The sequence below is a fragment of the Spea bombifrons genome, chromosome 1 (genome assembly GCF_027358695.1).
Source record: "Spea bombifrons isolate aSpeBom1 chromosome 1, aSpeBom1.2.pri, whole genome shotgun sequence".
Classification (NCBI taxonomy): domain Eukaryota; kingdom Metazoa; phylum Chordata; class Amphibia; order Anura; family Pelobatidae; genus Spea; species Spea bombifrons.
The window spans coordinates 152,019,501-152,031,580 of NC_071087.1; the positions used below are offsets into that span (position 1 = coordinate 152,019,501).

At 36.8% G+C, this 12,080-nt stretch overlaps 1 protein-coding gene across 1 annotated transcript in view; it reads right to left on the minus strand.

The window, feature by feature from the left end:
- Nucleotides 1-1,575: 1,575 nt before the first annotated feature.
- The window catches only part of C7 (complement C7), a 39,365-nt gene continuing 28,860 nt past the window's right edge, over nt 1,576-12,080 (minus strand). Inside the window, exons 13-18 of the mRNA XM_053448090.1 lie at nt 8,245-8,332; nt 6,236-6,368; nt 4,918-5,109; nt 3,819-3,915; nt 3,097-3,281; nt 1,576-1,915 (exon numbers count right to left, since the gene is read on the minus strand). Coding sequence (XP_053304065.1) covers nt 1,743-1,915; nt 3,097-3,281; nt 3,819-3,915; nt 4,918-5,109; nt 6,236-6,368; nt 8,245-8,332 — 868 coding nt within the window. The 3' untranslated portion in view covers nt 1,576-1,742. The remainder of the gene's footprint in view (nt 1,916-3,096; nt 3,282-3,818; nt 3,916-4,917; nt 5,110-6,235; nt 6,369-8,244; nt 8,333-12,080) is intronic.

Genomic DNA, 12,080 nt, shown 5'->3' on the forward strand with positions numbered 1-12,080 from the left:
ATGAGAACAGAGCTAAGAATTGATTTAAAGGCTAGCACTTAGAACAATGAAAACGTGTTGTTAAGATGTGGGAAACCCTAGAATCTTTTCATTTTCTATCATCTATATAATTGTTCCAAACTCCTCACTGGCCTGACCTTTAAATATGAACAGGCACGATGACAAGCACAACACTTAACATACTGTACGCTTCACTTAATAGCAGATACCCGGAATAAAATTAGCATGTTAGAGGGTATAATTACCCGAGATCTAATTAATTATCTTGCGTTCATCAAGTTCCAAGTTGTATGACCAATACTATATTAAATGTTAAAGACAACATACAAAAGAGGCATTTATTTGTTCTTTCAATTGGTGCACATTGTAAAGAGTTCTTATTCTACAGGTGCTTAGTATTAACAACTGTGATCTGTAGATTTAGCAGGTGTCTATAGATGATACCCATTAATGGAGGAGAATCTGGAGGAAGACAATGACACAGCATGAATGGATAGCTCTGAGGTTTGACAGGTTGTTTATGACCTTATCTTAGATAGTGGACTTGGTAACAGAAACACAGCTTAGTGTTGTCCACATCACTGCATCAAGCGTATTTTCAGAGTGATACAAGTCACATACAGTGTTAATTACTATTTGTTTCATGCAGAGATTATAAAACTGTCAGGATTTGGCCATCAAGGAAGAAACTCAACCCTTACATTGGTTATACATCCACTTTGTCATGGAAGAAGGGAACCCCTTTTATTTAGTCCAGACTGGAGGCATCTTTGTTTTTTTACCTTGCAGCAACACAGAATATTCACCTTCTTTGGCTTAGCAGTAAAGTTGGCACTCTCTCTGACCTACCTACAGAGTGGGAAGTCACTTACACCCGATACCACTTCTAAAAGCTAATATAATACTAACAATAAAAAGTTTTCCTCTTTAAATCAAAAGGCTGTAATAGGTAAATAATCCTAGCAAAAGTTAAATGGCCTGTGCTCTCCTCATCCTAATATTGTGACTTTTCTAGAGTTCAGAATGTTCTAAGTCTTCTGACTGCATATAGGTGGGCCGAGTGAAGAAATGGTGAAATAAAGATGCAGTCAGGACATGATGCAAGTGCGGAGTTATGGCAATTGTGTTGTGTTGTGTACGTTTAGTGATTTCCTGCCACTACCCCAATGTCTAACACATTGTAACAGCCCTTGGATAGAAGACAAGATTGCCTAGTGGCTAGCCAATTAATGAATCTCAAAGGTGATATTTTCTCTAGGCAGAACAAAAAACCCTGAGAAATATCAGTCTGTCATCATAACAATCAGGTGTTTGCACCCTTTGCTTGCATGGGGCATCCTATTGCTTACCATCATACTTCTACAGAGTCTCCACAACACCGATTAGGGACATCTGTATCAAGAACACAGTCCTTCAGACCCATGTTTGAAATGCCATTGGTCCTTCCCAAGAAATGGTTCACCAATAGAGCTTAATTAATAAACAAAACTTGGTAAATGCCATATTTATATATATAAAAATGTGCGAAATTAACCACAGAACCACATTTTTGTATGCAATAAAGCAATAAGGCAGTTAAAACAATGTTTGGCAAACTGTATTTGTTACATTTTGTGTGCAAAATATAATATTTCAAAGGTATTTTTTAAGAATAATGAAATTCTTACACTGCTGAAACACTGAGTTTCTTTGACATGGTCTACATCAGTTGAGTAAATGAAGCATGAAATCCAGAGATTCCTCTATGTGTCACAAGGACTTATGCTGACAATTGCAACATTCTCCCCTTGGCACTTGAGGACTCCAGCTTCACATTCAGTCAAGGTTTTCTTTATGCCATTTACTTGGACACAAATGCTGATTCCATCATCCCCACAAGTTCCAGATTCTCTGCAGGCGCATGTATTCGTTTTATCTAGACAGAGAGGGAAATGATTTGTGAGCAGAGAAGGCACATCACTTACATCTATATCAATAAAATTATGTTTCTATTCATTTGAACCACAGGATTATTTAACTTTTTGGCACCAACACAATACACACCGCTGTACAGCGGACACTAAAGTGGCTCTGTACCCACTTGACATTAATCAGTGGCCTGTTTTTTTATGTTTTTAATACACCATTTGTAGAATTTTATGGGTTTACAGCAAAATACTTCATTGTATCTACTGTTGGTGTTAGGGACATGGGATACTTGTCTAGGTCTACTGCTAATTCCCGCGCTACTTAGAAAACAGTGGCAGGGGCAGCAACAATGCTTAACTCTTGCCCCTGCTTAATTCTCTTTCTATACTCTCCAGGGAACAAAGGTCCACACAGGATGATATGCGAAGAGATAACTTTACTAAGTCAGGGATAACAGATGAAAGATACATTTACAGTGAGTAACAAATTATTCTTCCCATGTTGTAATGTGAACGTAAAGAGCCAATTGTCTTCACAACAGCCTTGAGGACCTTACAGACAAATACAGCATCACCAGAGGCCTCCAGATTCAATTTATACTGTTTGATGAATGCGTTCGTCCAGGTGGCTTCTTTACAAACAAGTTCAAAAGAGACAGAGGCTCTGATGCAGAGTGTTTTAAACTGACTAGGGGTTGACTTGTCCATACACCATTGGAATTGGTATTGGTATTTAAGTAGAAATGCCAGAGTGGCATATAGGGGTATAAGGCATTTCTGGAGGCAGAGTGGCACATAGGGGGTCAAAAGGCATATCATGGGGCACAGTGGCATATAGAGGGTTAAAAGGCATATCATGGGGCACAGTGGCATTTAGAGGGTTAACAGGCATTTCTGGGGCAGAGTGGCAAGCCTGGGGGCAGATGTGCATAACTGGGGGGGGGGGTAAAAACAAAATATTTTTCTCAATCATAGCTTTTATTAACAAACAATTGTTCACATAGTTTACATGAATTAACATTTACTGGTAAAACTTTTTTTCCTATAGGGTCGTCTTATATTCAGGCTTTTTTTTTCATAAATTAATATTCAGATTTTGGGGGGTCGTCCTATAATCAAGCAAATACGGTAATAATATTAATAGTAATGTAATAATATAATATGTCTGTAATAATCAGAAATTACTTACCTGAGCAAATTTGCCAGATATGACAGGAATCACAAGAGGTTTCTGTGACTTCTTGGAATTTACATTTTTCAGGTTGCGTCAGGGTATATTTTCGTCCCAAACATTCAAGAGCATACATTTTACAGATGGTTAGAGCGACATTTTTATTGTTTCTACCATCAACTGCACATACATCCAGCGAAGACCTAAAAAATACATAAATAAAGTCTGCATGTTCAGAGAATTGGTACATTTGTTCATATTATGGTTATGAGCGATTGTACTTATTTTATAACTTCATTGTTCTCAGCATCGGAAGGCTTACAAGTATATGTATGCGTCCTTCTGTAAAACACCAAGCTGTAACAGCCGAGACATTATTTTACTCTAAAACATAAGCAAGTAAGTCCGTTTCTGAAACTCCAAACAAATGGGGCATTTGAACAGAATTTCACAACTACTTTGTTTCATTAATGTATATCTCATTACATGCTTGATGTAACATCAATCCATATATAAATACAATATTATAACACCTACAGTAAAGCATTAAAAGGGTAATAAAATCAGTTTTTAAAATATTTTTTAAATATTTTGCATCTTTCTGTCATATTAAACATTAATGCTAAAGGATAACATTCTAAACACATTTTAACAACTACTCGACTGATTATAAGTGCAAAATCTAAATATTTACTGGAATCAACTGTATAAAAAAGGAAAATGTTAAATGATTATATTACCCGCATTCATATGGCATTTTACAAGTACATTTGGAATCCTGGATTTTTTCCCATGGCTGACATATACTTCCAGGTGTTTTTGGTGTCGCTCCAGTAACTATAATGAAGCAAAATGTATTACTCCAACATGTCATTCTGTGGTTCCCCATAAATCACAACCAGGGAGGGGTACGCAGCAGATAGAGGTGCCTTGAGGCAGAATATAATTACTGGGAAATTAGTTTTTTTGACAGGAAGAAATTGTTTTGCAAATGAGATCGTTGATGGTTTGTGCATCACTAGTGATATGTATTACCGTTTGTGTATTGTAGTCACCCCAGATCATCGGGGGGGCTTATCTAACAAAGTCCAATAAATGATCAACCGGCAACAGGGGGCCGGGAGGACATGCATATATATGGATAGAAAGATAGATCTATGATAATGACATTTAACAAATAATGTTGGGAACCGCATAAAAAGCATAGGATAAGTCTATGAAAAACAATGACCAAACATGGAGTCTAAGTTATTCACACACACTCCTATCCTGTGTCAGTCTTCCATCCCAAATATTGTGGGAACTGTCTGGGAATCACAGCTGATTACCAGTCTTGACTTCTAGGTGTGGAAGTCATCTTGCTTCATCAAATCTCTACCTACTGCTGCCTGATCCCCATCGTTATTCTGCACATTTACAGGTATCTATATAAACTTTCCAAAGCTGGTCCACCTCCTTACGTCTGGCTCTGACTACTCCTCTCACATAAACAGAGCAGGAGGGAGAAGCCTCACGTGAAGTACACCGGACAAGTTCTCATGTAAGGATCATGCTCCTAAATGTTTCTACTTCCTGCACCCCAAAATGGCTACTGAAGAGTTGGGGGAGCATCGCTAAGACATCAGTGCTGAAAGCAAATGCTGTACTAATGAAATATATTTTTTGCCACATTACGTAAATATTGAGTATTCCTAGTCGTGAAAAAGAACTGCCAGCAACAACTATATTTCTACATTAGTCTTTTCACAACAGTAACATAAATACATGTGGTGTATGGCTCAATAAATACACAATATATAGACCCAATAAATTAAAATGATGTTATATACTGGTACTTACCTCTTTTTTTGCATTCAATGCTTTGAGTGTCAGGATACCAGGTGAGACTTGACCTGCAGAGAAGGCTGTCCGGACCCACTAAATAAAAATCTCGTGGACACGATACACCTATTTTATCTCCAACCTGATAAGCTGACTTTTCTGGGACACCTTTAATGTTGTGTGGGAGAACGGGATAAGAACACATAACTCCTGGAAAAAAAAATATATTAAAATGCCTTAGTTTTGTAAACATAATCAAATAAAACTTGGGAAACATAGTATTTCATAGTTTCATATTTGCGCTGATGCATTTTAAAGGTCTTTAAATTAAAAGCTTGTAACAGGAAACACTGCATGGAAAGTTAACAATTAATATTTCTCTATTCAATGTTATTTGGATAAAACTGTCATTGTAGATTTCATTTTGGCACAAAAAAAAAAAGAATATCCCTAATGGTTTCTAAGTAAATTTGATAAAAATTACGCCTTTCAAGGGCAAGGTCCCCATCTCCTTCTGTACCAGTACTTCTTAATAAGTGCTAATTTTATTGTCAATTTATAATGTGATATATTTCAATTGCAAATTTTGAAGTCTTCTTTGGTCTCTCCTACTATTATTACATGGTTATAAGTGGAATTGCTCATATATTTTATACAGTCAGTCAAACGAAGATTTTAAATTATATATCAGAGGAAAATGCAAATCCATGATTACTTCACAGTGTCTCTGAGAGGTAACATTTAGCACAGTCAAGTTTGTGTTATAAACTGCCTGTTCAGAATTATCGCAGGTTAAATTAATTGACATAGAATTAATGGTGTCATTTTTTATATTCCCATTTATATTACCCAGTGTGGTAACCCAAACCCAGTTTACAATCTTTATTTTTTACATTGACTGCCGGTATTAAACCGTATAAAATGCATGAATAATTCCAGTTTCCGCTGTATAATATGCCTGAAGAAGTGACTTAAGTAGTCTTGTACATCTAATGCAATTCAGTTAGCCAATAAAAGTATCATGACTACCAAACGTGTTTATTTTCTTTCCACGGCTAACATGGGTCAACGCTACACCTCTATAATGATTTCTATAAAAAAAACGCATTTATAAAGGCTGCAGTCCTTAATGGAAAGTGATAACTTTCACTGGGACCAACACAAACAGATGCAATGTTACTTAAGCTTTTGAGATGACAGGGATTTCTTGTTCAGATCTTCTTGACATCTTTTTCATGTGTTGACCCAATACACGGCATCACCTTTGAATAAATGCTGCAACCTCTCTTGGACCGACACAGCTACATATACATTCCGTATGAGAAGGTACACTTACCTTTACAATGAATAGATTCCATCTGCCACAAAAGGTCTTTGGTGCATTCAGCAATGGGATTACCTACTAAAGTGTATCCTTCATTACAGATGTAAGTTATACGTTTACCAACATGGAACGAGGAACCAGCCTCCTGTAAGCAGAACATACAATGGAAAAGTGGAAGATGACAAACTGTAGAACACAAGCTGAAAAGACTGAAGTTTACATTGTGTTACCAGTTGCTGTCCCAAAAAAAATAATTACCGTATTTCCCCATGTATAAGACACACCTTAATTTTGGGGCCCGAAATAAAAAAAAAAATATTACATAAAGTTATTGTACTGGCTGGCTGGGCATGATATGAGTGTGACTGATGTTAGCTGCTAGCAATTGTTAGCAATCAGACTCCTATCATGCTCAGACAGCCAGTACATGCACATTACTTTCAGCCTCCTTGTGCCCCCTCCCTGTGCCCCCTACACATGGATCCATGCTATCACACACACACACACACATATATTCATTCATGTACTCCCCCAGCCTAACCTGAACTGCAGATATTCTGGTGCCGCTCGCAGACTTACGTGGGGGCTGCTGTTTCCCTCTGCGTTGCTCAAACAGGAACTGAGCGGAGTCATGTGACGCGATGTGCATTCACGTGACTCCACTGGGTTCCTGTGTCCTGTCGATGGATCAAGAGACGCTGCTGAGCAACACAGAGGTAAGCAGCAGGTCCCCTTTCCGGTAAGAAAAAATTTAAAAAAATCTACCACCACTGTATAAGACGCACCCACTTTGTAGACCCCAATTTTTTCTAAAAAAGGTGCGTCTTATACATGGGGAAATACGGTAAGTGCTGTTTGCTAGACAAGTCTTAATTTTGTCAAGTATAGTATCCCCACCTAGCATCAAAGGGGACTTCTGAAAATAAAAAAGCACAAATATGAGAAAAACATGGGAAATGGAGACTTAATGTCTGACATGGGAATTTGCCAGGTGGGTGGGCAACATCTTACTAAAATGTCTCAACCCGCAAATATTTAATACAGATACGAATATTCCTATGAATGTATCTATTAATACTGACGAAGGTTATGTAATATCTGTGTCAGACCTCAAGTGCAAGCAACATTCCTTCTGTAGAATGTAAACTCTGGGTAAAACTCTTTTTCTATTATTCTATAAGTCATACTAACTTAAAATACCATTGTCATTTTTACAATGTTTCGTTAGGCCACATTTTTTGCCCTCCTAAATAATAAATCTAGTCCTTTTCAATTTACTGGGATTCAAAGATGATTTAAGAGCCATGTAGCTCAAACACTAGTCATTCTTCTTTTTTAATTCTCTGTCCTCTTTCTTATCAATGAACACTAGCTTTTCCATAATTCGTATGTTTTAATACACTCTAGGGACTTATCGAGCATGGCTTTATTATAGCTTTCTGTCCCAGAGCACAAGTGATATATATAATACCTTCTTCAGCTGCGCTGTCTCTGTTCAGCCAATTTTATAGTTATTTTCTTCTTTATAACCGCATACCATTTTTACACTTGTTATATATTAGATTTTGGAATGGTGGAATAAACAATGTGATAAAATAAATGCCCATATAACAAAAGTAACATAAATTCTCAGTAACCGCAGTGCATGCAGCAGGTAAGACAAGAAGCGATACTGTGGTAGGACATCGTATATATATCTGGAACATGTACTTGAGAAAAACGGTGGTCAGTCATTGAATGTCAAGGGTAGCCTTTCCCTATTTTAGAGACCTTTCAGGCTTGACAAGCAACCTTTTTCAGTTGCCTTCTCCATGTAAGCTGGTGCACTACTCAGTTTCAACAACTGATCTTATCATTGCTTATGAAAGTTCCACCAAGGGGTAGAAATCTACACATGGCAGCAGGTTTACATTTATTAGTCCACTAATATCAAATTAGGCATTTTGTAATTTTATTTCATGAATGTACGGTAATTTTTAAACTACTAGCAGAAAGTTTACTGTGCAGCGTTTTGACCGTACCTGAATATGTCCGTTATCGAGTGGAGGAGGAGATGGACAGAATTCTGTAGGTTCTAAGACAATATCAAAACAATGAGGTTCGACTTCCCTGCAAAGGAATATAATACTCCGGTTGTTAGAAGATAAATTCTATTGTATAAGGATAAGTGTCATGAACATTTCTTTCTTATTTAAGGAAATATGCATTTATGTTTTGTGTGTACTTAACTATTAGCGCTCCCTACTGTGAATTACCTGCTTTATACTCTACTTCCTACATAACAAAGAATTAGAGGTTTTGGCTTTTCTCCAGCTTTCTTTGTTTTAAGTATTATTTTCTGTGGCGCATACAAATCAGACAAAGTAAATTTCTTCTAATACAGACTAAGCAGCTCTAACCTACTGTATTAATTGTAGAATTTTGATTAGGAAAGAAAGAATCACAGTTCTAAAGCCTAGCCAATTAAGTTTAGTTAAATATTATTGAAGAACAAACATGACATTTAAAAAAAAAGTTTTAATTAAATACTACTAGGTGTATAATTTTCATAAAATAATAAAGCATATCATTGACCGAGATAGATACCACTTCCTTTATAAATTTGCCTCATTAGGTAAGATGTTTGCCGCTCGATAAAATCGGCTTTTGTTTTGTAAAATATTACATAGGCTACCAGTATCAAAAAAAAAATCACTGACTCTTTCTTAGAGTGTATTAGTTTAAGCAAATATATTAAATTATTCAACACAAGCAGCTGTCGGGGGAACATTTATGAGAAAAGGTACACGCACATGACAGGACATCCCTAGAGATGAGTAAAAATGAAAGTGTGACATTTAGCAAAGAAGTGGAAAAAATAGTACTTTTGTTTTACATGTGTTTGGTGAATCAGTTTTATTTATGATGTCTAAAGAGCTGCATCACAACCAGCAGCTTTGAATAGAGTAAAAGGGAATATCAACTTATATGTTTCTCTAGAGAGGTAGAAAAAAGAAAATATTTCATAGGAAATGTTGCCTGGCTATTATATTTCCAGATAAAGATTTGCACTTAGATAAGGGAATAAGGGGCAGGTTAATTTGTATGTGAATTTATGGCACAGTGAGGGGTCTTTATTTAACACATATTTAATCATAGAAATATGATATATTTTAGTTATTCAGTTAAACTTCTAAACACATTTTCTGCTCTTTACATACACATTACTGTTAGACTGCAGAACAACGTATTGTACTCATGGGAACAAAATGTTCAGATCCACTAGGAAAGAATGAGACCAGAAGAGAAAAAGAAATATAGGGTGCTGTCCCTCCAAAAGGACACTTGTAAGAAATTATGTAATATGTATCTAGAATTAAGGGTAGAGAGTGATAGAAGATATTCCACCAAAAGACATCAAATTGTCTTGAAAGCAGTTAGGTAACAACCATGATTGCATGATCACACTTGCCCCCTTTAAAGCTGCTCTCCCTTCACACCAAATGCCCACAGCTTACCACTCTGGCATGCCTGCCTCCCTTTGTCGGTCCGGCACGGGGAGGTAAAAGCAATGTATGTATACGAGTGTGTGGATATGAACGTATATGTGTAGGTGTATATAAGCATGAAGTGCATTTGTATTTGAGTAGGTGTTTGTGTGTGTGAGCATGAGTGTGTTAGTGTGTTAGCATGGATGTGTAGGTGTTTGGAGAGGGCAAAGATGGCACAGACAGGCTGTGTAGGGGGACATTGACAAGCTATTTGGTGACAAAGATGGCACAGACAAGATGTGCGGGGACAAAGGTGGCACAGACAAGCTATTTGGGGGTATTTGCAAGCTGTTTAGGGGGCACTGATAAGCTGTGTGGTAGTGAAGATGGCACAGACAAGCTATTTGGGGCAAACATGACAGAAGCATGTTGTTTAGGGCAAACATAGCACACACAAGCAATTTGGGGGCCCTGTGGTTTCCAGTTATCCCCCTGCTTGAAAACAAAAAATGTTATTCTCATCCTTTTGCTCATATATAGATTTGGGATCCTCATAGATCCTTTGTTCAGATGTAATTCAGTGTTAACACTTATTTCACAAGACATCTTGCTAAAAATATTTTGCACGCCATAAAATTAAATACACTCCCTCAGATCTTCTCTGAGACAAACTGGTGATTTATTTTGTTTGTCTTACAGGAACAATGGACTAGAGAGAACTTTAGAACAAAGTTCTATATGTTGGGCAATCATCACAGGAAGCAAGTGAATGTTCTCTGCGTAAATATGACCCAAGCACTGACACAGCAAGAAAAATAACTAATTGGCCTAATGTGCCCAGTTGGAAAAGTCATTTTAATTGTTTCATTCAACTGCACAGCTATAACAAGTATCTACTATCATATCTGGAAACTTGGCTGGTGCCCTGGACATCTCCCTCTTCTGCTACTTACATCAACATGTAGAAAAAGCCCTGACCTCACATGCAGCTGGTCCCAATATTCTTAAAAATGAACTTTTTTTTAATAAGTAGACTCAAACTCACTAAAATCTGAACAAAGAATACCAGGATATGATTTTGAATATAGCCCATAGTATTATGGTTGACTACAATGCTCTGCAGCGGCTGTATTTAAGGTACCTTAATACAGAAGCCATCATTTTTACTAAGCTGCTTCCTGCATAGACAAGAATTCTTCTTATCATAAAAAAACAATCCTGCATCTTAATCTGATGACAGCTGACAGTTTAAAGATTTAGTTTATTGACTTTACTAGATCAGATTGACAGCATCCATATTAATATAGGTTAAACTGTGCAAGGGAAGAGCAAGAGGGTCAAATACATGTTCTGTTGTTCAACAAGGAAAATCATATTTTTAACATTTTAAAAGTAAGGCACAAACAGAATTATGAACTAGGCTGCTATTTTAAAGACAAAACTTGATCTCCTTTTCGCATTTCTTTTATACTACTACTACTACTACTACTAATAATAATAATAATAAAAATAATAATAATGTTTATTTTATTATTATTAACTTTTATTTATATAGTGCTGACAATTTTTGTAGGGCTTCTTACAATACATATACAGTGGATATAAAAAGTCTACACACCCCTGTTAAAATGCCAGGTTCTTGTGATTTTAAAGAATGAGACAAAGATAAATCATGTGAGAATTTTTCCACCTTTAATGTGACCTATAACGTGAACAATTCAATTGCAAAACAAACTGAAATCTTTGGGGGGGGGGGGAATAAAAACTCACAATAACCTGGTTGCATAAGTGTGCACACCCTCTTATAACTGGGACTGTGACTGTGTTCAGAATTAACCAATCACATTCAAACTCATGTTAAATAGAAGTCATTACACACCTGCCATCATTTAAGGTGACTCTGATTAATCACAAATAAAGTTCAGCTCTTCTGGTAGGATTTACCTGACATTTGCTTAGTTTCATCTCAGAGCAAAAGCCATGGTCTGCAGAGAGCGTCCACAGCATCAGAGGGATCTCATTATTGAAAGATATCAGTCAGGAGAAGGGTACGAAAGAATTTCCAAAGCATTAGATGCATACCATGGAAGAGCGTCATCGCCAAGTGGAGAAAATATGGCACAAGAGACATTACCAAGAACTGGACGTCCCTTCAAAATTGATGAAAAGACGAGAAGAAAACTGGTCAAGAAGGCTTACAAGAGGCCTACTGCAACATTAAAGGAACTGGAAGAATTTCTGGGAAGTACTGGCTGTGTGCTACATGTGACAACAATCTCCCGTATTCTTCATACGAATGGGCTATGGGGTAGGGTGGCAAGATGGAAGCCTTTTCTTACAAAGAAAAACATCCAAGCCCAGCTAAAGTTTGCAAAAACAAACAAGTC